The sequence below is a fragment of the Sinohyriopsis cumingii genome, chromosome 15 (assembly GCF_028554795.1).
Source record: "Sinohyriopsis cumingii isolate HCF-2022 chromosome 15, ASM2855479v2, whole genome shotgun sequence".
Taxonomy (NCBI): domain Eukaryota; kingdom Metazoa; phylum Mollusca; class Bivalvia; order Unionida; family Unionidae; genus Sinohyriopsis; species Sinohyriopsis cumingii.
The window spans coordinates 71,682,961-71,710,334 of NC_142975.1; the positions used below are offsets into that span (position 1 = coordinate 71,682,961).

The 27,374-nt window shown below is 35.4% G+C and overlaps 1 protein-coding gene across 3 annotated transcripts in view; it reads right to left on the minus strand.

Annotated features, from left to right (window-relative positions):
- LOC149782051 (phosphatidylinositol 4,5-bisphosphate 3-kinase catalytic subunit beta isoform-like) overlaps positions 1-27,374 on the minus strand; it is a 143,772-nt gene that overhangs the window by 72,617 nt on the left and 43,781 nt on the right. For all 3 annotated transcript variants that reach the window (XM_089933458.1, XM_089933459.1, XM_089933460.1), the window contains exons 5-7: positions 26,319-26,413; positions 18,744-18,872; positions 1,410-1,592 (exon numbers count right to left, since the gene is read on the minus strand). In XM_089933458.1, the coding sequence (XP_089789584.1) occupies positions 1,410-1,592; positions 18,744-18,872; positions 26,319-26,413 (407 nt within the window). The remainder of the gene's footprint in view (positions 1-1,409; positions 1,593-18,743; positions 18,873-26,318; positions 26,414-27,374) is intronic.

Here is a 27,374-nt window from a genome sequence, read left to right on the forward strand (position 1 = left end):
TTTGCCCATATTATGACTGGGGTGAAGCTGGGAGGTTCATCCATATTATGACTGCGTGAGTATATTCAAAGAAACATATTTTGCTCCAAAACTTTTTTCTTATTCAAATACATCACCCAATCATAATACACTCAGAACATAGGTACTTAGTGGAGGGAGTTACATCCCTGGCTGGTCCTGGAGAATGACCGATCTCTGGTTCCTAATGTACATGGAACAGCTTCAAGTCACATCTGAGAAACAGCCTAGAGTTAGCACACACACATTCACAGATATGTCTCGATGTGGCTTCCACTGACAATTTTGCTCCTTGTACATCCTGCAGAAGTTGTGCAGCCATTTCACCAAGTAACTGCTGAATGGTCCAAACAGCATTCCTTACTGTGCTGCTGTCACATGTCCCACCAGGTCAAACTGAGCCTTTAGGGATGAAAAGGTATTCGAGGTAAAGACTAACGAACGCTGTCAATGACTTTGACCCCATGGCTTGGATAATGTCAATGACTTTGACCCCATGGCTTGGATAATGTCAATGACTTTGACCCCATGGCTTGGATAATGTCAATGACTTTGACCCCATGGCTTGGATAATGTCAATGACTTTGACCCCATGACTTGGATAATGTCAGCAAGGGAATAGTTACACTCAAATGTTATGCTATTAGCAACTGCTTGAAAAAATGCAGCATCCAAAATGCACAAGAAACTCATTTGGTCTTGAGTTAGTTTTATATATGCAGGGTAAAATAACCCATCATACCAAGGATGACAGAACTTGAGCTTTAGAAATAAAAATAATTTCCTTTCCACACTGGGTTTTTTCTATGGTCACATATATAGCAGACAACTTTTAGCTTTCACAGCTAAATATTTTAGTCTGGGATGGCTGGATTTGCATGGTAGCAGAACACTCCCAAGGCATTATGATTGGGTAATGTATTTGAGGAAAGGCATAAGTGGAAATCATTCTTGTGGACATCTTTTTTAAAAAAAAGCAAGCTCCCTATCATGGACAGAAAGCAGAAATAGTAACTCAAGAATGAACAGGAGTTGGCTCCAATCCTTTTGTCCAAGGGAGATCATTCTTGTCTGACTACCACCTAGCTGGCCAGATGACTTTATCACTTGTTGGTAAAGGCACGTTTGAGATGGCAGTATTTGCAAAGTAGTAATGTATCATCACTGAGCAATATAACTAAAATCTATCAGTAAACATTAAGGACTTTCTCATAATTAAATAATGTTGGTAAGTTGCATTACTAGTGTTTTATATCAAAGTTTTTACAATGTGACATAGTGACACCAACAATAGTGAACATTACATGACATTAATTAAGGTGATAATTGTAATCAATCAGAACATTCTGTGACATTATGTCACAAAATCTAGCAAACATCTATAAGATTACCTTAAATCTATGCAGCAGGTGGTTTCCATATATATAATCCTCCATAGTCATACATTTGAGGATGCAATCCCCAGGGTTGATATTGTCTATGCCTAGGTTATTTTTCATCTTCTCGACTGCCATTTCTATAATTGCTGAAGGCTCATCTTCGATATGTGCTTTCTGCATGAAACTTTTGCCACCCTAAAAGACAATTAAAGCTACATGGATCAACTGATTATGTGGATTAATTGTCTTCTAATCTCCTATAAAGGTCACATATATTTGCTTACAAGTAGGTCCCATTGAAAACTGCATGGATTCAAATCTGCTGTTACATAATGTGCCAACAGATATCTGTCAATAGTTTGTTAGGAGTAATCATTAGAACAAATTAAAGAGACCCTAAGCTGCCACTGCATTAAACTACAGCAGATCATGGTCTACGCTGTTTGCACTTGGACTCAACTTGTGTTAGCAATTATATAGGGCTACCTGAAAACTAGATTTGCATTTCTGAAACACACATGCTGATCTCCAAACTGCTTACATTTGGTCCAAAATATAGAAGTCCTGTCAAAACTACTATGTACACATACTTTTTCTTTCTAATATGTAAAAAGATCAGCTGTATTCTTTCATATCCGCTACTCATCATTGCAGTGGGGATATACTTTTCAGAGGAATCAATTATCCTTTGCACCCACCTTTGAAATATTAATGCCCTGAGAATGGATAATATGGACAAATTAGGTAAGATGCTATGATGTAAACTCTGTGTATAGAACAAATATCTAAAAAAATCTGATGAAAGCTTAAATAAACAGTGATAAAAGTTGATCCTAACATTTTGGAAGAATATAGCATGCAAGACAATAACTTGCTCTTTGAACCACAAATCTTCATGCAAGCAATGTTCAACATTACAACATGGCAACCAAAACAATAATGAAGAGCACCGGCACACATGCCCAATATGTGTGGGGTTCTCTTGCAGGGGTCATCCACTGTTCTGGAAGCCTCTGGATCCTCAGTGGGAGGATGAAATTTTCATCATTCAGTCAGAATGTATTCACCCAGAAAAGTACTAGCTATGCAGTAGCAACAGGTATAGTATTATTGATGTTAAAACAATGTATTAAAGCAAATATTCACGAAAAGAGAAAGAGAGACCCTTGTTTATATTCATAAGTGTCAGTACATGATTCTGTTCAGTACAAAACAAGAGTCCCTTGACAGGACTAGTGATCTGCTGGCCTAAAGAACTTCATGGCATGCAAGAAAACTATCCCTAATGCTCACAAGATACCTATAAGCGCAATATAATTAATTTGTCATGACCTTTGTCCTTGAACCTTAAATCTAGTATCAGCAATAAAAGATCAATGAACCTGTTACAGACAATGTTAAGATATACCCACATGCTAAATTTAGTTAAACATACATGTAATATTTGGGGGTGAACCAATGTTACTGAAGTGGTATTAATCAAGGTGTTTTTCCGACATACCCACAAAATGGAATTGATTAAAATGAATTCATATTTGTGGCTGATGAATGACAGGCAACTGGCCATTGCACAAAAAAAAAAATGCTGAATAAAACCTGCCCTGGAGAAATCAAAATCACCATGGAGATCACCATGACAGGTACAGTGACAATGACCTGTGACTTTGAAATCAGCCAAAGTCTATTTGTACCTAAATTTAATTACGTACATGCCTACCCCAACTGAGGTATAGGCACAACATTACTGCTAATGTAATTGGCAAAAAAGCATAATCTGTGAAGAAAAAAAGTGAAATGTATTTATTACATGCCATAATTACAGTATAAAGTAATTATCAAAAATGTACATTAAAGTTTGCTACTAACCTGGCTCTGCAGCTGGTCAAATTCTAATCACATACAGGCAAGAACCAGAATATTAACAGAAAACATAAAGACTAATTATTAACATTCTACATCACTTTAACTAATCTACAGTACAGCTCACATGTATTTTCAAAACCCTATGCATTGTGTTGGGGGACTTAATCCCTCCACTTTCTCTCCATGATAACACTCTGTGATGGAGCAATATCACCATGATAGTAGGATATAAATTTATACAACTATTTATGAAAATATTCCTCTAAGGTTTAGACAACTGATTTCCAGTTGACAACCACTTTTGTTTTAAAAAAAACCCCAAAAACTGAGCAAATGCTGAATTTAGAAATCAAGTAATGACCCAGTCACAAGGCTGAATATACATACTTGTTCAATTTTAACTACACGTATACTTCAAGGGACTGGCCATTTAATTTATGGGGCCAGATTGTTCTTTCCAACCAGGACCTGCTGACTTTTTGGACTAAAGCACTACTTTGGGATTATTGTGGATTCATTCACAGACATTCTGGATTATATCATTGTGATATATCAAGACTATTGGTACATCAGCACTTTCACTACTGCTGGTACATCAATCAGTACATTCCAATTTACTGGAATTCATTCGGAAACATTCTATACTTTTGGACTAGAGCAACAGAAAGGGTGAACCATACAAATGTTTAGATAAGTCCATTCGTGAAAATAAAGCTTCCTATGAAAACGAAAATACAAGGTCAATAACGCCAAACTGAGACTTCTAACCGACAGAGGTCTCTCTAATTGGGTTAGCTCGTTTTGTTATTTTATCTTTGACACTTGTGTTCTCAAATTTTTATGCATGTTTCTTTACCCATCGGACAATCAAGTTTTGTCATCACCCTCTCTGCTGCTGTGCCTCTCAACCAAAATTTTATCAATACCTATATGACATCGCAACTGAGGATCATGTAAATTTATTGTGATAAATCCATTTGGGGTAGCTTGCACTTTTGGAAAGAAGTTTCTGATTTTAATCATATCTATGTCCCCTGAACACCAGGTCTGATGGATGTTTTGCAGAGTATGTGTATCAACTCTATTAAAGACAACCAAAATACTGCAGTAATCTCTGATCACTTTAGGTATTTGTGTATATTGCTGAGTAATATAAATCATGTCTTTGTTTTTGTATACTATGAGACTATTAATAAATCCATCAAGATCATCTACCTACGGTGTATCGTTGATGTCGGTGATAAAATCAATAATATCACTGATGTCCTCGTCCTCAGACTTTGCATTAAAATCTTTAAGCATGTCATAACATTGCTGATCATCTATCTACAGATGGTGCCACTAAATATAATTTATCCCATCTGAGCCAAAACATTATCAGGTGAAGTAGCAATTGAGTCTTACCAGACCCAGATGGACCTATGATAATTACTCTGATAAAATTTGGTAGTGCTGCACGATGCTTGATTGGCTCTTGCTTTCGTGTCACTGAGAAATCAATGACAGTCATGTTGTACAAATATAATAAATAATATGAATTTATATTGTGTTCAATGCAGAGCATCCACTCTCACAAGTGGATTAACAACAATAATAACAAAAAATAAAAAGTGTGCGCTTACAGGCAAGTGTGTAAAATGTGGTACAAGCAAATACAAATTTATCTCAAATAAAACAGGCAGAGATATCGCTGTTTCACTGGGAAAATTACCAGGGGCTTCATGGGCTAAATATCCAGGAGAAAAACATCTTCCTGGATATAATTATTGTGGTCTTGGAACCCAACTTGATATCCAACCTGAAAAACGAAATCAACCAAGACATGGAGAGTATCCAATAAATGTGATTGATCAAGCATTCCATGTTCATGATGTTGCATATAAAATTCCAGATTCACAACAGCGACATACTGCAGATGTGAAATTGATGTAAAAAATAAATCTCTCAGAGAAGCGCTTGCTAATTTTTTGGTAAGATCTGTGATGAAACATAAACTATTGCTAGGGGCTGGTAATTAGTTGGCAGATTATTATGATAATAATGGAATTGGTTTATCATAGCCCAAGAGGATATTGGAGGGGTAGAGCAGTGATTAGTAAACTTGCTGATGCAGCAGGTGTTGCACATTCTGTTCCTGCAAATTGGTTAACACGAAAGGCAATTTGGCAAATTTATCTACCACCACCTACAAAAATTCAGTAGGAACATTTTGATGTCAGTACTCCCAATGAGGTTCATCAGGCATGATACTATTAAAATTGGCAGATGTAAATCGTGCACATACAAATATACGTGTTGACTGTTGTTGACATCACAAGTAGATAAAATAAAGCAGAACCACTATCAACAAAAACAGCAACTGAAGTTGCATCTGCATTTGAATGAATTTATCAATGTGGCAGCTTGCAATGGCCACAGTTGCTACAGGTTGATCCTGGCTAAGAATTTCTTGGTGCAGTAACGTCAATGATGAAACAACATAACATCAAAATCAGATGAGGGCATACTGCAATTCATCGTGATCAGGCAATCATTGAGTGATTTAATCAAACACTTGCTGAGTGATTGTTTGGATATCAATATGCGCAGGAAATATCCCTTAACAAAGTTCATGCGGACAAGATATCTCGTGAATGGGTTGCAAGACTACCAAGTGTGATACCTGTATTCAATAATGAAATTACTTGTGCAATTTGTATGAAACCCATCAATGTGATCACAAAAAATATATACCAATACAACAACATGACTCCTCAAAACAACCAGTACTAGGTAATGTGACTGTAAGATATTTATATAACCTGGTGAACTTGAAGGTGGTAAAAAAAAGAGCTACTAACCTAGTCTGGAGTGTGACCACACATGAAATTTCCAGCATGGTAAGATCCATGGGTAGACCTGCAATCTACAAACTAGATTCAACTGCTCCCAAACTTGGATTTAAACGTGAACAATTACAAGTAATTCCTTAAGATACACAATTACCACCGCCTTTACTTTTGTGAAAGCAGTGCACCAGCACCCCGACGTCGATTACATCCAAGACGGGTTAGCATCACATTTTTGCGCATGCAACCAAGACTACTGTTAATTCTATCCATGGTAAACTGTCTTGGATTATTATTCGAATACTGCCACAACATTACTGTGTCACAACTCCCACAATGATTATTCTGTCGTTTCAGTGTCACGATAAATTCAGCATCGAGATCAAAGTCACGCTTATCTTTATTGACACATTGCTGATAACTAACTAATTTTTTTAATGCATCATTATCATTACCGGTAGTTTGATTATTATTTACTGTGAAGTCTATGATAACCCTCCACAGCTGAGACATTCTTCTGACTCGAGACACTGCAAGAAAAACTATGTTTGACCATTTGATGTGATCATCGACAATCCAAACATTTGCACTGGAAACAGATATTCCTTGTGATGAATGAATCATCATAGCATATCATAGTATCCATGGAGATTTATTGATCATTAGCACATTCTCAACAGCACTCACAGGAACTAAAACAATATCATTTAACACAAGATTTTATCACCGCAACCTGGAATCTCAACTTCAATATTTTGCTGTCGTGTATCTGCTGGGCGATAATACAATGGTACAGGTAGATCTGAAAATGTTTCTTCATGCAATAGAAATAACTGCTGTTGAAGTGTATCACGAACTATCTTTCTACTTGCAACTATCAGATCTGTAGGACTCCACATATTCCAAAAATCATTTAGATGTGTTTCTGGAATTGTTTCACACATTATTTCACACTAATTCTTTTCTGATTGTAGTCCGATTAATTTTTTTAACTCCCTTAATTCTGGATCAATCACTCAGTAATAATTAGTTATTTCCTCATAATAATCAACAAACGTTTTTAGCCATCCATGCGGAGATGACCCAACGAAAGGCAGCCGTTGACCATGATTGCTACACATGATCACAGCTGTATTCTTTGTCAATAACCAATCAAGAAATATTTTAACATTTCTAGCGACACCATACACATCTCATCCCAAATAATAATTTCAGGAATGTGTTTTCACCCATCCATTATTGAGTCCACTCATCCCCCTATCTCCATCAAAAGCAACTATAAGTTTCAGATTTAACTTCATGTTTGATCATTTCTCTGACGAGTTTATGTGTAGGTGTCAAAACAACCATGACAAGATTCCTAAATAATTTGATTGCATGCATTGTTTTACCAGAACCACCACACCTGTTAAGATAAACGGTTTTATGTCTAGCTATGGGATTATATACCAATGGTGCTGATGACAATGGTGACATAATAATATATCTCCTTAGATTCAATGTCAGCTGATTGAAAATAATTTAGTATCTGTTCTTGCTTTATTCTCCATTTACTCCATGATGCATCAGCGCCAAGAAATTGTTTTAACAAATCTGCATATTTTCTTATTTATAGAAAATGAATCTGTTGTGACTCTAACCCCGGTATCATTGATAATAAATTTATCGAAACATAAGCTAACATCGAAGATCTTAAATGAATAAACTGTGGTGAATCACCATCAGTATAGTCCACAACTGTACCTAATTTAGTTTTATCTGACAAGAAGGCACTATTCATGCCTATAAGTGTATCTTTCTTTGTTGTATTAGCAATTATAAAATTGAGTTCGGCATCGTCAATGATTAATCTTATGCAAAGTCATTTATGATTACATGATCATCCTTGTGTAAACTTACCGATTATTTTCTGCCAAGATCTTTTTGCAAGTTTATTTTCGTATTCAATTTCATTGGGATTATGCTCAAAGATTATATCAAGAATAGTTTTTTCCCTGACTCAAGAACAGAGTCGTCGGGTTTTAGTAACCAGACTTATTTCTGTGTATGATATGATATTACTGCCTCACTTACAACCAACGATACCAAAATTCCAACATCAAGCATATAGTGTCATAGTACTATTGGAGCCCAACCTTTTCCTGAAGGTGTGAAGACTTCCCTCAAACTCAAATGACTCATTATGTGCAAATCCAGTTAATTCTGATTTGGTAGGCAGTCATTTCATGTGCTGGACGGTCAAATTGCTTAAAATACTCAGAACACTCTCCCATTCCAAAAAAACTTCCGGGATAACATGCAACCATATCAATGGAGATAACTTCATTGTGATCATATTTAGCATTCCACAATCCACTGTGTCCGTATTCGACACAGCTTAGCTGCACATCTTTATAAAATTCAAACCGTGTTGGTTTCCAACTGACATAATGGTAAACTCAGTAATTGTTCAGCATCAGCATCATTGGTATATTTCAGCATGAGATTTTTCATTTCCTCATGGAGAGATTCTCTATGATAAATATCTCCAGTAGGTTGTACAAACTGATCATAGTTCACAGATTTATGAGAAATAACTCTGCATACAGACTGATCATCGCTCACAGATTCTGAACTTTGAAACAACCACACAGATACAGGATCATTTTTACTGATATTTCTGATACAAATGAACATATTACCATGTTCTATCACACGTGCTCAATATGATCAATGATCTCTACTGAAGCTCTTTGTGATTATATTCTGATTTGTACAAAATCTCACCGGTTATTGTTTTTATCAGAAACTGTCGACCAAATAAAACAGCCGATTTTGTCACTAATGCTGGTTATCTCATGTTTGGCATTAGGAAAAAAAGTATCACTGTCATAAATTCATGAATGAATGTTTTGACGGGCTAATCAAAAAAAGTATTGTGATCGATCACATTAACCAAAAACTTCATAATTCTTTGAGTAATTTGCGGGCCATTACAAAAGTCAGAATTGTAAAATTTGGAGGAACCAGTGATAATGATAAGAGCACAAGATCAGTTATATCTGTAAATGTAGAGACAGGTGAAGAAATAGAAATTCATTCAATATATGCAGCTGCCAAATATATCAATATTTGCCCGCCTTCAGTAAAACAGGTCACAGAGAAAATAACATCAACATTTTCAAAGAAATACAAACAGCGAATAATATTTAAGTATGCTGCCACTCCTGAATATTGAGACAAATTTTTGTTGTTGTTGTAGTCTTGCAATAAAGGGAGATAACTCTGTCAGGTTAAAAGACAGAGTGATTAAAAATTTATCTCACTTGTATTTTACAATAGTATTTGCTTATAAATGAATTATTTGTTTTTGTTAAAAAAAATTCCATCATGTTGCAAATAATATAACCGAATTGGTATTTTTTAAAGAAATTATCTCAAATCTGAAGTAAAACTCTATTGTATGACAGAGAAATTCAACAAAAATGACTTCATCATTGGACTAAGTCAATGACTACCTCAAGGGATAAAACTCTGTCAGGTAAAGGTAGAGCATATATCTTATAAACAATTTTTATTTACTAAATGAATAATGGATTTTGCTTGTTTTTTAAAAAACATTATCCTTGTTTTTCTAAATCTTGCTTCCTCAAGATTTTGTCAGGGATAATAATTAAGAAAAAAGAAAAATATAAACAGCAAATAAGCCACAGCCATTGTGTGAGCTACTTTTGGATTTCCAAGTATTGGTCAGCTTATACAGTATATAACCCCTATTACTTTTGGATAAACACCTGATGATGCTCAAAATTCAACAGAAAAATAGAATGATAACTGAAAATTTATGTACACTTTCCCACCAGGTCACCATGTGGTGGCTGCTATTTTGCACTCTCCCTGGGTTGATTTTGGAGGAGGTGTGCATCAAATTTTCAGTTACCAGCATAAATCAGTTGATCGTAGAGGAGGGCCCCTGGTGGTGGTGTATGTATATATGTAAATAACTGTATATATTTATATAACCTCTGATCTGCAAGAATGTCGTTTAGCAATCTAGGGATTCTCTGGGTTGTATGTATATATGTAAATAGATGTATATAACCTCTGGACCTGCTAGAATATTGTTCGGTAATCTAGGGGTTCAACTGGGAGTTGTGCCATCCATAGAATTACGATTATATATAGTGTAAATATGTGTTGTGTAAATATTTCATATCACCCTCTGGACCTGCTAGAATATCGTTTGGTAATCTAGGGATTCAACTGGGAGTTGTGTATATATGTGTTGTGTAAATATTTCGAATTACCCTCTGGACCTGCTCAAATATCATTTGGTAATCTAGGGGTTCAACTGGGATTTGTGCCATCCATAGAATTAAGATTATATCTAATGTAAAAATTGTTGTGTAAATATTTCATATCACCCTCTGGACCTGCTAGAATATTGTTTGGTAATCTAGGGATTCAACTGGGAGCTGTGTATATATGTGTTGTGTAAATATTTTGAATTACCCTTTGGACCTGCTTGAATATCATTTGGTAATCTAGGGGTTCAACTGGGATTTGTGCCATTCATAGAATTAAGATTATATATAATGTAAAAATGTGTTGTGTAAATATTTTTTATTTTAAACAGATATTTATCATATAATGAATTTCGAAATTATTAATGCTATTATTTCTGCGATTGAAAAATTACATGATGAACATATACAAATTTCTAATAAACTTATCCTAAAAAAATTATTTGTGATTTTTAATCACTTCTGGAACAAAGATACCAGGGCAGACATACATTACCAGTCAAGTACTGGTTCATTAAATTGCTCCAGCTGTCAATGACACAGTCGTTGGCAACCGTCGAAGACACATAAGTTGAACAATTTGTTTCACTCACATATGCAAGTGAGAAAATTAGATCAGAACTGTCTCACGAATACAAAACGAAAAAGATTGTGAATATCCGTGTAAGACAGCTGAGAAAGATTATGTCGATGATGAAGGCATTGTGTAAAAGTAAAAGTGAAAGTCACTAGTGATTGTGAAAGTGAAAGTAGTGACAATGTCACTGGTAACAGCTTAACAAAGTGAAAGTATGAAACTGGTGACGTCAAAAATGAAGTCATTGGGGAATAATTCATTTCTGATCATAGTCACACAAAAAAATATTTTTTGTTGTTGTTCTGAATTAAAACATTTAATCAGAATCAGATTATATTTATTTTTATTCTGATAATATTTTTTAAGCTTATCAAATTTAAGGCAAGAATGTGCATAATTCAGAATTTGATCTCTATCGCACACAATTGTAATATGTTCTTGTTGCAGTTCATTTAACTATTCCTGTGTTAACAACAATTTTTCATCGCCATATTCATCAATAAGTATATTAACACTAAATTTTTCTGCCTTGACTTTGTCAAAGGTGGATAGTGTCAAGATTGTTTGGAGGCACTTTAAGTACCTCTTTGTTGTATACAAAAACTCTCGCATGTTGGTACATATATAATACCACATAAATAATTGTTTGTAGCATTTGCAAATGCCAACTTCGACTCAGAAAAAGATTTTACAAAATTTTCTACGAACATGAAGATCTACAATGATGTTCTGCAAACATACGTACAGATTTATATTAAAAAATTCTCCTCGCAAATCAAGAAGGTGTCCAGTCTGGTCAGTAAGTTTGAAATGTATCCGTGATAATAGCAGATTATGACATCACACATAAGCTGGGTTAACAAGTTCTAACACAATAAAAAATCCAGGGGGTGTTTGAGGTGTGAATGTATATACAATATATCCCTGCTGGGCCTGATTGGATTTTTCTACTTGATTGCTGCCATCAATTTCATCACATATAAGACTGACTGTGATCATTGATATGATGATATATGATGACCTCCACTATATGGACATTTTTTTGCTTGAGGATTTTTGCTGGTACAGCTACTTTTCTCCACACGGCAATAATTCTTCAATGAGGTCACCTACTGACATTGTCTCGGGTATTTCAAGATCAGGCATAAGATGTTTATCTTGAAATAAATTATCTGCAATCGCATAGTGTTTTAAAAATAACTGTTTTAAATCATCATCAGCTTTCACGGTTTCAACGATAACTTTGTTAACAAATCTCAAGTCTGATCTAACCTGATTTAAATGTTGTACTGTTTCAGTGATTTGATGATGCATATCTTCGCCGTAATGTTGTGTTATACTGGAAAACAAAATTTTTAGGTCAGTGTATGTCTGAGTGAGTTCAGGCCTGATTGCTACAGCAAATTATTTAATAAACTCTGCATTGATGATTAAATTTATATCCTTGTCAAAACTATGAAGTGGGTGTTTTAACACAGGAAGCTTTTCATCATGAGACACAATAAAATATTCTCCACTGGAAACTTTAAAAAATATCTGTTTCATTGTAGTCATCACGATGAGGTTGTAGTAATTGTGGTTCTTGAGGTATTTCTGGCCATCCTAACACAAATCTAATCGATGACTGATATATATCGATGGCATAATCGAAGAATGTATTTCTATTGTGGCTGATAATGTTGGTTCATGAACAGTGATAGCAATTTTGGATTCTTTTCCTATAATAGATTTGATTCTGCATTGGAATTCATTGTTGATCTGTTCAATTTGATAACTGCCCATAGGTAGACTCACAACATTCCAGTCTGGTGTTCCATCAGGTTAATTTTTATATGCAAATACCAGTGAATTACTTACTTGAAACCCACTGAATGACTTTGATCTAATATTTGGCCAACTATGATATACTCATGATTGTGCTAGTGCTATTTCCTTCACTGGAATTGCAGTTGGAAAGCTAACGATGAATTCAGGATTGGTTGAGCTTGCTGATATCATCATGGTTTTCAAAGGTGTTGTATTAGTGATGATCTGTTGTAGCAATTCTTGCAATGATGACATTATTATTTAAACCCTGATACTAAATCCCGATGTTTTAAATCGGGGTTTTTATATCGTTTTTCATAGATTCTGACAGTCATTGCCTCATGGTAAATCTTAATCATTTCTGTGAACTCTTGATCTGATATTATTCCACTGCTGAGACCTGATGATATCAATGACGATAATTTGAAGTATGTGTGTGTTGCAGTGTGCAACTTTATTGTATACTCGTGTAGTTTATCAACCGTGTAAGTCGATATTTTTTTGCGATGATATTAAGAATACCAGCAATCCTGTTGCAAATGAAACACCAATTCCTATCACTGGTGCTATCACGTATGACACCGATAATATGCCAATGACCGTTACTGTTCTAGTGATGACCACAGATGCATAGTATACAATTATATCAATAACAACGACGTGTCTGTGGTATTTTTTGTTTTACTGTATACTCATCGATGATATTTTTCAGTTGGGTATGCCACGAACACACTTGCTTGTGTCTGAAATCTGAATGTCGATTGGGGAGTTCATTAAATTTTAAGTAGGTGGTAGTTTAGCAATTAATTCAAGACAGCAATAGTACAAAAAGCCTAAGTCTTTTTCTTCCCAAATGTTTCACTGTTGTTTTGCTCCAGCATCACTAACATAGATCCAGAGGATCCAATTAGTGGACAACGCCATGAAATTGTGGTAGATATCGTAAATGTCGTAGTGCCAAGCATTGAAAATCTGTATATGCCAGTAACCTCAGCATGATGTTTGATTGATTTATTGACTGGTGATCATAATGCTGATCGAGACATTACTGCATGAACTACACTGTCAGTATTTTTTTTTATGTCAGAGAGTTTAATATCAATAACCACTGGATTTCCCAAAAATTCATTAATGGTTCTATTTGTGTTTCTACGAAAGTATACAAATGCATTTATATGATTAGAATATTCAGATCTAAATGTGGTCATTCCATCACTGATTGTCATTAACAATGTCATCATCGGGATGTTGATATTGTCAACATATTTCTTCGTTGCATTGTCATTGTTTGATTCTGGTTCTCTAAGACCAGCAATCTTATTATTAGCCATATTGAGAGAACCAGTCATAGTATCACTGGCGGTAAAGTAAATAATCATTGATCTCTGTTTTGATCGTGTTGTGGTTGCTGTCTACATATCCTTTTCTTGCCACATCATTTTTATTCATGTTGAGATCGCTATACATAATATGTCTAATTCTTCTGATGCATCCAGTAATCTCTACCATGAGTGTTAAAATTGATTCCTCCGAGTTTTTAATTTTACCGTTGTTAGTAAATACAGCAAGGTAATCTCAGGTTGCATCTGGAACCCGCAGAATAATATCTGTCAATGGGATATTGCTCATCTTTAATTGTCCTTGTTTATCCACATTTGCGAGACTCAAAAGATCAGCAAGTTCATTCTTGACCTGGTCATGGGTTACATATTTGGAGAAGTCACCTTGAGGTTTGGATAAGTCACATTGAGGTTTGCCCTGAGTCTTACTCAGAGTAGATCTTCTGTAAATATCTACCATTGTATATTATACTAAAACTTGTTTAAAATGAACAACCATCTGGTGGTATACTTGTGCACGACTTCATGAGGTGGTATCAGGAACCTTGACACAGCATTGAGTACACCAAGTACTTCACAGCCACATACTGGCAGGTCAGCTATTGTCTGTGTTGGTAATGTTAAATACCAGATCAGAGTGTTTTGAAGTCTGCTGACATATTTTAAAAATTCTTTTGGTGGCACCAACCCATATGAATAAAAACATACAACTCCACATGGATCAATTGCGAATGCAACCCAGTGAGTGCCTGGACCTGAACTTCCATCAAGATTATTGATACCGGTTTCAATACAGTTCGGTTGTTTTGGTAATAGGTCATGCATATAAACACCTCTGAAGCTTCTTACATTTAATCATTTAGCAGCATCAAGTAAATGAAAATTAGACATAGGAAGAATCAGCGAAGTGTCCTGGGAAGTCTTAGACCATTCCCCGAGGACTGACCATACCATGAATGGTGAGTTCCTGGCAGTCTCAGACCTTTCCCTGTTGATTTTTTTGGGAAGTCTTGATTCCAAGACCTGTTGCTTTCTTTAGTGCGATCTCAGCAGCAGTTCCAACAGCACCAAGTGCAGCTGCTTTTGCAACAGCTGGGGCTGCAGTGGCCATTAATGCTGGTATAGCTGCAAGAAGTAGTAATATACCACCTGTCTTGACTGCATCTTCGGTGGCACCCACAGACAGATCAAGTTGTACACCGGTTTTCGATTGTTGGGCATCATTTAAGTGCTCAAGTTGACGTTCAGTCAGTGATAGTTTATTTGGACCACCTGCGATCTGTTCTGATTTCAGCAATATTTTTATTCCAGAATTTTTTTTGTTATGCTAATTGTATCTTTTTAATCTGACCAGGAGTCAGACTGACACTAACATGATGATATGACATTATAATATCATGAGTGATTTAGTTACATGTTTGGAAAACATTTACATGTTTTCTACTGGGGCATCAATAACTCTCATTCATCCCCCAACACCTTCAAGCAACACTGTTTTGTCTGAGAGTATGACAGTGATTACTCTATAATCAGCAACACCGGCTGTTAGTGCACTTACTCGAGCTCGAAAATGTATATCAACAACTGACTGTCTAAACAAATTTAGATGTTCTAGCTTGAAGTAGTAGATTGGACATTTGCAATCCAGAATCTATATTCTGATCACACCCCATGAATGTCATCAAACGATGATAAGCATGTGCAACATGACTATTTTCAAAATCCAGCAGCACTTTTTCAGACGGTTCTTGATGTCCATTTATCCTGAAAGAAACTTCACAAACCCCAAGTGGGTCAATACCATATGATTTCGTATTTGAGAATTCTTTCATCAGATATCTTGAAAAGCTATAAATACATGTCAGAGTGCTGAAACTCCCTGCTGTGATGCGATCTGCCATGCAACTGTGCCAACAGTTGTACTCGTGATCGAGTCTGTAGTCATTGTCCACCATGATAACGTTGATTTGCCGCCGATGTCCATAAAAGAGAGCAGTCATTGTTCTTCAGTGAGAGATGGTGACATTACTGGCATCCACAATGAAAGTTTTATCAGTGTCACATTTCAATGAAGTGCTGCAGTTGCAACTGGATCAACTCCTTCAGCATGCCAGATAGCATCGTCATCCGTGGATTTTCGAATGAGAGCAACTGTATGTTTTGCCCCGAAGATAACTTTTCAATCATTTCTGCAAAAACCAAAGATATGTGACAGTGGTATTGCACAGCTAAATCTCCCACGAGCATAAATCAGATTTTTACATGCTGCAAATCCCAGATTAAAATTCACCTTTACAAGGAATAATCTTTTAACATCAGTGTCATTAGCCGCAGTAGTAACTTTCTGGGAGCATAGAAAATTATAAGGTCTGCCAACAGCGTGACCAGCGACATCTTCTGCAAACATCACTGATGGACCAGCAGACCATGAATAATCATCGCTGTATCGGATAGCCACAATATCGTCATATTACAAACCTCAATTTCCCGACCATCAATAATATATGGTGGACTGTTAAATAGTGCCATAATTCTGTTATTATGTTATTAACAAACCCACCCTGCACATCACCATAAAGATTACCATTGGTTTTTTCAAGTCTACCCTGAACTTCAATGAATGCCTTGGCAGGCAAGAAATATCTGCTTGTATCTTGAACTTGTAGTTCGATTCCTACACGTTAGTTTGGTTCTCGTACTTCATAAGAATATTGATAATCACGCAGAGACTCATACTTGAGTACTGGTGCATCCATGTCAAATGCTTGATTAGATACATGTCTGAACATCTTTATTATACTTGTTACTGTCTAACACGAAGACCACTTCCTGCTATTAAACTTGCTGTTATATTATTTTCATTTTCTAACATGGGTACACCAGCCAACTCTGCTAGTTTTTATTGGCAGCTTGATTTATTATTTTGCTGCATCTGCAGGCATAACTTCAGTGCTGGGCAATTTTATTGGCTGTGGTCGGACTGCTTGCGGTCTGCATATTAATCATGCTAGTCTGTCCTTGATTCAGCTGAGAATGCTTTGCTGGCAACATCACCAACAGCACCAATACCTTTATCACAAACAACGTCAATAGTTTTCATACCCAGTTGCTTTGCAAACAGTATTGCTTTTGGGGTTATCCTTCTAAATAGACCCTGAACAACATCACAGAGTCCATCCCCGTAGATCGTGCTATACGTAGATAACCTCAAATTTATCACCCCAACCATTACAGGTCCACGCTGAGCATTATGTACGATTATCTTATTTCCTTGTCACCGATCTAATTGTATACCCTCAATCACTGTGGTAATCATCAACAATTTCATCGATGAGGGACCAATAAACATTAATGTCCATGATACCGCCTGTAAATAATCATTGACAAATATCAGCTGCTTCATTAATGATTTCTGGGGAATTATTACCAGCTCGTTTTCTGCCGATCAAAATTTCTAGTCTTTCAACATCAGCAAGGATATTATTGGGACATGGAGTAATAAGACCACATCCCCTGGTACCTGTGCTGATACCACTTCCAGTTGTTTCTTCTTCCTCAATATGAGGCGGGCTGAATGGCAATTTTCCTGGTGATAATATATCTCCAGGAAATGGCATTCTTTTAATTTCTTCGACTTGTCTCTCAAAATTTTCAAAATCATTTTTATGTCAGTAATTCTAGATATACCACAAAACTTTCGATATACAAAAGGAGCCCCGTTTTTTTCTGAAACACTGGCAGTGTTTGGATCTAATAATTTATCATGATCTGAATATCCTGTTATGGCAACCACTCTAGTTCTCTCTCGAAGTAGTCTACGACCTTCTTTGGTAAATTGGGCTGGTGGTTTTGGTTTTGCCATAACAGGATCCCTTACATCACCAACCTCATCATGAACTTTGTCAATACTCTCAAGTACTTCTTGTATTTCTTCTTGTAACTGCGGTTGGGAAGCAGCTCCTCTTAGAATATTCTGTTTCCTTAGTTTTTCTTTCCGTTTTTATTGTGGATCCAGCTGTGTCTATTAATGGCAGCAAGAGCTTATCAGAGGACTTTGTAACCGGTTTAAATAACTGCTCTGCACATTCTGTAAATTCCACCTGAGATTCCTGACACTCTTGTAATTTTTGTTTGACAGAATCACAGACTGGAATATATTTTTTAATTGCCTCTAGTCATTGTCGAGCTAGTTTAGCTGTATGAGATCCTATGGCTAGTGTTATTATTAATATAATAATGATTTAATTACACCAAAATGGAGCAGCAGAGAGGGTGAAAACAAAAAGATAAAATAACAAAATGAGCTAAGTTAAACCCAATTTGAGAGACCTCGGTCGGTTAGAAGTCTTGGTTTGGCATTATTGACCTTTTAGTTTTGTTTTGTAGGAAACTTTATTTTCGCAAATGGACTCTTCTGAAAAGTTGTATGGTTCACCCTTTCTGCTGCTACTTATGATAGAACATTAGGATTATTTGTGACTGAATTCACAATGCTGTAACTATTTATTTTAAATTTTCAGTGTGTACTCTTGGGAAATAAATTGTTTTGTTGAATTTTACAAAACTTGTTGGTTTCACTTCTTTCTGCTACTTAGTTGAAGACAATTGAGTCATAACACAATACACTTAATGAGAAGTGCAAATTTTACCCCAAAGTCTTCCACCTTGAGATTGTAGACAAAGTAGCCATTGGTGCAGGCCTCCTCGATGTATTTAGGGATCAGTGTGGAATTTCGTAACCTTGGGGGGTGGCGAATTCGAAACATCTCATACCAATCCTGCAATAGACAAGATGCATAGTATTGTAAATGTATTTCCATAATTTTATCAAAAAACATCACAATTTATTTCATCATAAAATGTTGTTTGTGCATTCGATGATGTAATTTACTTTGTATTACCATATATAGTTGCTTGTAAGTCAAGTCCAACTGCAAATTACACAGACCCAGATCTGCCATCACATAATCTGCAGGCAGATCTGAATCTTTGCAGTTTGTAAGACAGTATATATGGCAATCCCTAAAGTATATATGGCAATCCCTGGAGTATATATGGCAATCCCTGAAGTATATATGGCAATCCCTGGAGTATATATGGCAATCAATAGAGTATATATGGCAATCCCTGAAGTATATATGGCAATCCCTGGAGTATATATGGCAATCCCTGAAGTATATATGGCAATCCCTAGAGTATATATGGCAATCCCTGGAGTATATATGGCAATCCCTAGAGCTATTTGTACTCCAATTACAAATAGTGTCATTAAACAGTATTTTATGTTTTATGATAGCTATGTATTGTACAAAGCATCACAAAATTATTTGTTATATATCCAATAGAATTTAAAAATATTTAGTCATGGCTGTTGTTATCATAAAAGATTACTGGTGCAATGAGACTGAAAGAGAAAGGGAGTTGATTCGGTTCATTACTGAATACCTGGACAATGGCAACATGGCATGACCCTGTGCTAATGAAATTTTGCCCTATAATTATCAGAATAGTCACTATTTAGAAAAAATAGGAATTAAATGTGCTATTTAAATCTGGAGCTATATCTCAATTGTTGGAATGGTCACTAATTTGGAAAATGAGGAATTAAGTGACTTTTAGTAGTTATAACAAGTTAAAAGGCTGATTTATCCTTTTTGCAAAATGTGAGTATTTTCATTAGAAATTATCAGCAGGCCTACCTACTTCCACATGTACCCAAATGATCAGCTGGCCTACCTACTTCCACATGTACCCAAATGATCAGCAGTCCTACCTACTTCCACATGTACCCAAATGATCAGCAGGCCTACCTACTTCCACATGTACCCAAATGATCAGCAGGCCTACCTACTTCCACTTGTACCCAAATGAACAGCAGGCCTACATACTTCCACATGTACCCAAATGATCAGCAGGCCTACCTACTTCCACATGTGCCCAAATGATCAGCAGGCCTACCTACTTCCACTTGTACCCAAATGATCAGCAGGCCTACCTACTTCCACATGTACCCAAATGATCAGCAGGCCTACCTACTTCTACTTGTACCCAAATGATCAGCAGGCCTACCTACTTCCACATGTACCCAAATGATCAGCAGGCCTACCTATTTCTACTTGTACTCAAATGATCAGCAGGCCTACCTACTTCCACATGTACCCAAATGATCAGCAGGCCTACCTACTTCTACTTGTACCCAAATGATCAGCAAGCCTACCTACTTCCACATGTATTGAAATGATCAGCAGGCCTACCTACTTCCACTTGTACCCAAATGATCAGCAGGCCTACCTACTTCCACTTGTATTGAAATGATCGCAGGCCTACCTACTTCCACATGTACGCAAATGATCAGCAGGCCTACCTACTTCCACTTGTACCCAAATGATCTGCAGGCCTACCTACTTCCACATGTACCCAAATGATCAGCAGGCCTACCTACTTCCACATGTACCCAAATGATCAGCAGGCCTACCTACTTCCACATGTACCCAAATGATCTGCAGGCCTACCTACTTCCACTTGTACTCAAATTATTGGAGGCCTACCTACTTCCACATGTACCCAAATGATCAGCAGGCCTACCTACTTCCACATGTGCCCAAATGATCAGCAGGCCTACCTACTTCCACTTGTACCCAAATGATTAGCAGGCCTACCTACTTCCACTTGTACCCAAATGATCAGCAGGCCTACCTACTTCCACTTGTACCCAAATGATCAGCAGGCCTACCTACTTCTACTTGTACCCAAATGATCAGCAGGCCTACCTACTTCCACTTGTACCCAAATGATCAGCAGGCCTACCTACTTCTACTTGTACCCAAATGATCAGCAGGCCTACCTACTTCCACTTGTACTCAAATTATCACAGGCCTACCTACTTACACTTGTACTAAATTATCACAGGCCTACCTACTTACACTTGTACTAAATTATCACAGGCCTACCTACTTACACTTGTATTTAAAATTATTATGGCCTACCTACTTACACTTGTATTTAAAATTATTACGGCCTACCTACTTCCACTTGTACTCAAATTATCACAGGCCTACCTACTTACACTTGTACTAAATTATCACAGGCCTACCTACTTACACTTGTATTTAAAATTATTACGGCCTACCTAGTTACACTTGTATTTAAAATTATTATGGCCTACCTACTTCCACTTGTATTTAAAATTATTACGGCCTACCTACTTACACTTGTATTTAAAATTATTACGGCCTACCTACTTACACTTGTATTTAAAATTATTATGGCCTACCTACTTCCACTTGTATTTAAAATTATTACGGCCTACCTACTTACACTTGTATTTAAAATTATTACGGCCTACCTACTTACACTTGTATTTAAAATTATTGCAGGCCTACCTACTTTCACTTGTATTGATATGATCAACAGGCCCACATACATGTACTTCCACTTGTACTCAAATGAACATTTGCCAAATTGTGCACAGAACAGCGCTAGCTAGTGTCACACACTGTCGAGTAAAAATCAACCAAACATAAAAACTATACATATGGATCCACCAAGATGTTGACTTTACAGCTCATGGTTTTGTAACTTTTACAGCTAAACAAATGCAATTTAATTCTAAGTGTTGCACAGGAACCATTTATGAACTTCCATCCCAACATATGGATTAAGGCAGTGTTACATTTAGTGGGACATTTGCCAACCAAAGAAGGGGAATGTCAACTGGGGATAGATCAAGGTGCAACAATTTAATAATTCTGATATGGAATCCATACGGTTGCACCAATACTGCTTAACATGATAATATTACTTGTACTGTGAATTAGAAACTTTAACAAGAGTCCCTTGAACAGACTGACACTCTACTGGGTGAAGAGAATTTCCAGGAATTCAAGATAAAACTATTTCTTTCTTTTAAGTGCCATCCCTTTATAGTCTTCAACAATAACAAGATTTTCAAATTAGCTGCTGTGGTGGACATTACTGGAAGTCAGTTTTGCACCATTTTCATTCAGGACCAGGCAGACGTCATTATAAATCTTTTGTTGAAAATCCTGTGTTAATATGATCATCCATTCAGAGGAGGAAAGAAAATGTTCAAGACAGCCATTGTGGTAGCCATATTGGAAAATCCCATTTTGATCAAACCATCCAATTACGAGGATTCGAGATAACAATATTATCAAAATAGGCAGTAGAAGTAGCCCTAAGATTTTCCAGATGGTAATTGTGGTGGCCATATTGGAGGTCAGATGTGCCCCATTTTCATGTACAACCAACTAGATATCATACAAAGACTTTTGGTAAAGCCCCCATGTTGATATGAGCATTCATTCAAAAGGAGAAATTATAACAAGGTTCTCATGATGGCAGCTGTGGAAACCATATTGGATGTCTGAGCTCCACCATTTTCATGTAGGATGAACTAAATCATTGCATAAATGTTAACATTTTGTGGCAATCCTAGTTTAGAAGAAGTAATGATAACAAACTTGTGCTAATGGACACACAAATGATGAATCGTATAAGTTCTTCTAGGCTATGACAAGTGGAGCTACAAACCTGACTTAAAAAAATATGTACAGATCAAACAGATGTTGGTTGTACTGACATTAGGTGAACAATAACAGATGTGTATGACATCATCTCTGAAAGCCTTCATTAGTTAGGAAATACAGAGAACATTTTTTGCCACGGATAAACAGATGCATTAATTGTACAACTTTTCTCTTTTAAATTTATAGCAGTCAAAACTACAATATCTCCTTAGCGTGTAATATGTATTCAGTTCACATACAGCTCTTCCTTGTTAAAACACAGTAGTTCAGGTCCATAACCACAAACCTCATTATGTACGGAACTGTGTTAAAGCAGGAACTGCTATATGTACAGAATCACGATATAATGAGAACAGCTTATTATTCTGATTAGTGGTACTATCTAAATTTATTAAATAATGGCATTTGAGAAGGAAATGAAGATATAAGACTAAGTTCCACCTTATTTTCTTTCAGCCCATCATGTTACACATAGGTTATTTTGGTCATGGGGTCCATAGTGGTATCGTGTTATATACAGAATCATGCTATAATGAGGTGTGTTATGAAGAGGAAGAGCTGTACTGGTAATAAAAGATAAAATTCATACATCCTACACAATCCCATTTTTATGGAAATATTGACAACTTGGTATACTGATCTAAACTGGTTGTTTTTAACAAAAAGATTCTCAATGTCATTACTCAAGGCAGAGACAAAGAGGACGGAATATTTGTGTAGATCAATAAATTTTGATCTCCATTAAATATTAAATGAAATAGTGTAACTCAAAATAACAGCTGTTTGTATTTTCTGTGTTACTTAAATCCAAGTACATTCATTAATTTGCCTCTGTCTTTCAGGAAGTACAAAATGAAAATGCCACATTTTATCATCATGCTAAGGACTTTTCTGAGTAAATTAGATAACACTTTTTGTATTTTGACAAGTCCAATGAGAACCCAGTTAAAACATGGGTTAGCTACATCTAGAATTTTGTGGAGCAAAGTTATCAGGCTATCCAATACTAGGAGGACTAATAAGAAGAAGAATTGCCATGTTTACTGATTCATGTAAGCTACAAGAGTTTCATTCTTTCAGGTATGAAAATGTAATGTACTTACTGATTAACACATACGTAAATGTAATGTACTTACTGATTAACACATATGTAAATGTGTTATGTATATTTGATTCAATTTATAATTGATTTAATTTAACTGTTTGTGAGTTTTAAATTTTTTTAATTCCATTTGATGTTACTGTAATGTAATTTTATTTACTGGATTTGACATTGTCCAGAAATTTAATTCAGTAGTAAACATCTAATAATAGAAACTTTGTATCTAATGCTGACCTAGTTCCTGACCTTCATTCAGAACCAGTAAGAGTTGTGGTAAACAACATTTTTTATTTTTTTATTCTTTCTCAGAGTAAGATTCATAAAGCGAAATCAAGGCCATACTTGGAGTACATGAAAAATAACATGTATCAATTAGGTTTTTCCAAAGTACTGACCCAATCCGGGCATCTATTTTGCATTGTAGCTAGATTTATTATTGATATTTTGAGAAAGAATAGTCATTAGTGCCTTAACACTTGAGAAGTTAAAGTGTTTTATGTTGTGACCAGTTTTGGGGCTAATTATTTTATTTTTCTTCAAATTATTTGGATTTTAAAAGATTATTTTTCCCTGGAAATACTTGTGCTCTAAATTAATTCTTGGACAAGGACAGTTATTTAAATTTACACAGAATTCAAACAATGGAATATTATTTTCTGTGATTCAACAAAGAACTGTTGACACATCAGTATGATGCTGACCACAACATACGTCATCGCCTTCCATTTTGGATTTCATCGGGCTTTGAACTCAGTTTCATTAGGACTTTTTATTACTAGGACTTCTGTTTTTTTAATTCTTGGATTATTTTTGGATTTGATTTGTAAAACCGTAAGTTCTTTTTCTCATTTTTACTTTGTTTTTCAAAAGAAATAAATTATTTATTAAATTTTATAAAGCTTGTTGTCTTCATTTTTTTCTTCTTACATTTTGTAAGAGCCTAATCACATAATATAATGTGATGTACTTACTGGTTAACACATATGGAAATGTAATGTACTTTCTGACTGGTATGTATGGAAATGTAATATACGTACTGATTACCACATATGGAAATGTAATGTACTTTCTGACTGGCATGTATGGAAATGTAATATACTTACTGATTAACACATGGAAATGTAATGTACTTTCTGAATGGCATGTATGGAAATGTAATGTACTTACTGATTAACACATATAGAAATGTAATGTACTTTCTGATTAGCACATAATTATGGAAATGTAATGTATTTTCTGATTAGCACATAATTATGGAAATGTAATATACTTTCTGATTAGCACATAATTATGGAAATGTAATGTACTTACTGATTAGCACATAATTATGGAAATGTAATGTACTTACTGATTAGCACAGAATTATGAAAATGTAATGTACTTTCTCATTAGCACAAAATTATGTAAATGTAATGTACTTTCTGATTAACACATATGGAAATGTAATGTACTTACTGATTAGCACATAATTATGGAAATGTAATGCACTTACTGATTAGCACAAAATTATGTAAATGTAATGTACTTACCGATTAGCACATAATTATGGCAATGTAATGTACTTACTGATTAGCACATAAATATGGAAATGTAACGTACTTTCTGATTAGCACAGAATTATGAAAATGTAATGTACTTTCTGATTAACACATATGGAAATGTAATGTACTTACTAATTAGCACATAATTATGGAAATGTAATGTACTTTCTGATTAACACATATGATAATGTAATGTACTTACTGATTAACACATATGAAAATGTGATGTACTTACTGATTAACACATATGTAAATGTAATGTACTTACTGATTAGCATAATTATGGAAATGTAATGTACTTTCTGATTGGTAATATGAGGCAGTAAAATGTGATATGATATATGTTTATTCTAGAATTTTTGCACTGGGAATGGTGTTTTTGTAAGGGTGGATTTTCAAGTTTGATGGGAAAAGTAATTATTTGCAAACAGTATAATTCAGAAATGTGATAAAAAAACATTAATGAATCAAGTTAAAAAATTAAACAGCTGTTTATCTTGATTATTGACACAGCGATCATCTCTTTCAAACAATTTTTTATTTATTTATTCAGAAATGTACAGCTAAAGAATAGTATGAATGTGAGAAAAGATGTCTACCTTCTTGGTATTAAGTTTTATTATGAGAAAAATGTCTATGGTCTTGTATTAAGCCTGAATGCAAGAAAGATTTCTACAGTCCTGGTATTAAGTCTAAATGTGAGAAAGTTGTCTACAGTCCTGGTATTAAGTCTGAATGTGAGAAAGATGTCTACTATCTTGCTTTTAAGTCTGAATGTGAGGAAGATATTTATGGTCATGGTATTATTTCTGAATGTGAGAAAGATGTCTACCTTCTTGGTATTATTTCTGAATGTGAGAAGAGAAAGATATTTACGGTCTTGGTATTAAGTCTGAATGTGAGAAAGATGTCTACTATCTTGCTTTTAAGTCTGAATGTGAGAAAGATATTTACAGTCTTGGCATTATATCTGAATGTGAGAAAGATGTCTACAGTCTTGGTATTAAGTTTTAATGCAAGAAAGATGTCTACCTTCTTCATACTAAGTTTGCTCATACCAAACTGCAGCATTCTTTTCCTGAAATCATCAACCTCTGCCCTGGAAACAACATTGGCATCCATTGTTCCTGAAATTTAAAAAAAGTTAACCATCAAGAACTTTTTTTAAACAGTATAACTTCAATCATCCAGTCTCAATGGTGAGCATTTGACTAAATAATCAAAAGTTCTGATAACTGTGTTAATTAATTACCCATTGTTATACAACGCATGATGAAGCCTACATTTCCCGACACTTATCAGAAACTTTACGTGAAATGGGCATCTAATACAGCTTTAGAATTCCCATCTGTCAAGGATGATGTCACCAAGCAATGATTGATGATATCGCAAAGCAACAACTGATGATGTCACCAAGCAACGATTGATGATGTCGCCATGCAAGGAAGTAGATGGAAGGAATCAAAATTAAAGAACAAGATTATAAAAACTTGTTATATGAAATAATTGTTCACACCAGTAGAGTAGCTTGATGTGAGTGCAATGATCACATTTTTTGACAGCAGATAGATATCAGATCACTTGACCATTTGGGTCTTGCAAGATCTGCAGTCCTTCCACTGTCAAACTCAATGCACTGCAAGCACCAAGATCAAGTTACTGTACTGATAAAATACATTTAAAAGTTACAATAAGACTATGATACTAGGGACACTGCAAAACCACTGATTTTTTTAGTAAATTCATATAATCATTATTTATTACAAGGTTTCATGAAATCACCCAAAATCTTTGAAATTTCCAAGGTTAAAGCTACACTAACATACTGGTTAATACTCTATTAAAATTGTCTTGGACACACTGTACTATACACCTGTGTCAAAAAAAAATCAATGACTAATTCTGATGGTGAAGGGAGCTTATCTATTGACCAAATTCTACATGAACTACAGATGTCAGATGGTCACATAAACTACAGGTGTCAGATGATCACATAAACTGCAGGTGTCAGATGGTCATATGAATTAAAGGTGTCACATAAACTACAGGTGTTAGATGGTTAGATCAATCTGAATCATCATTCAAATG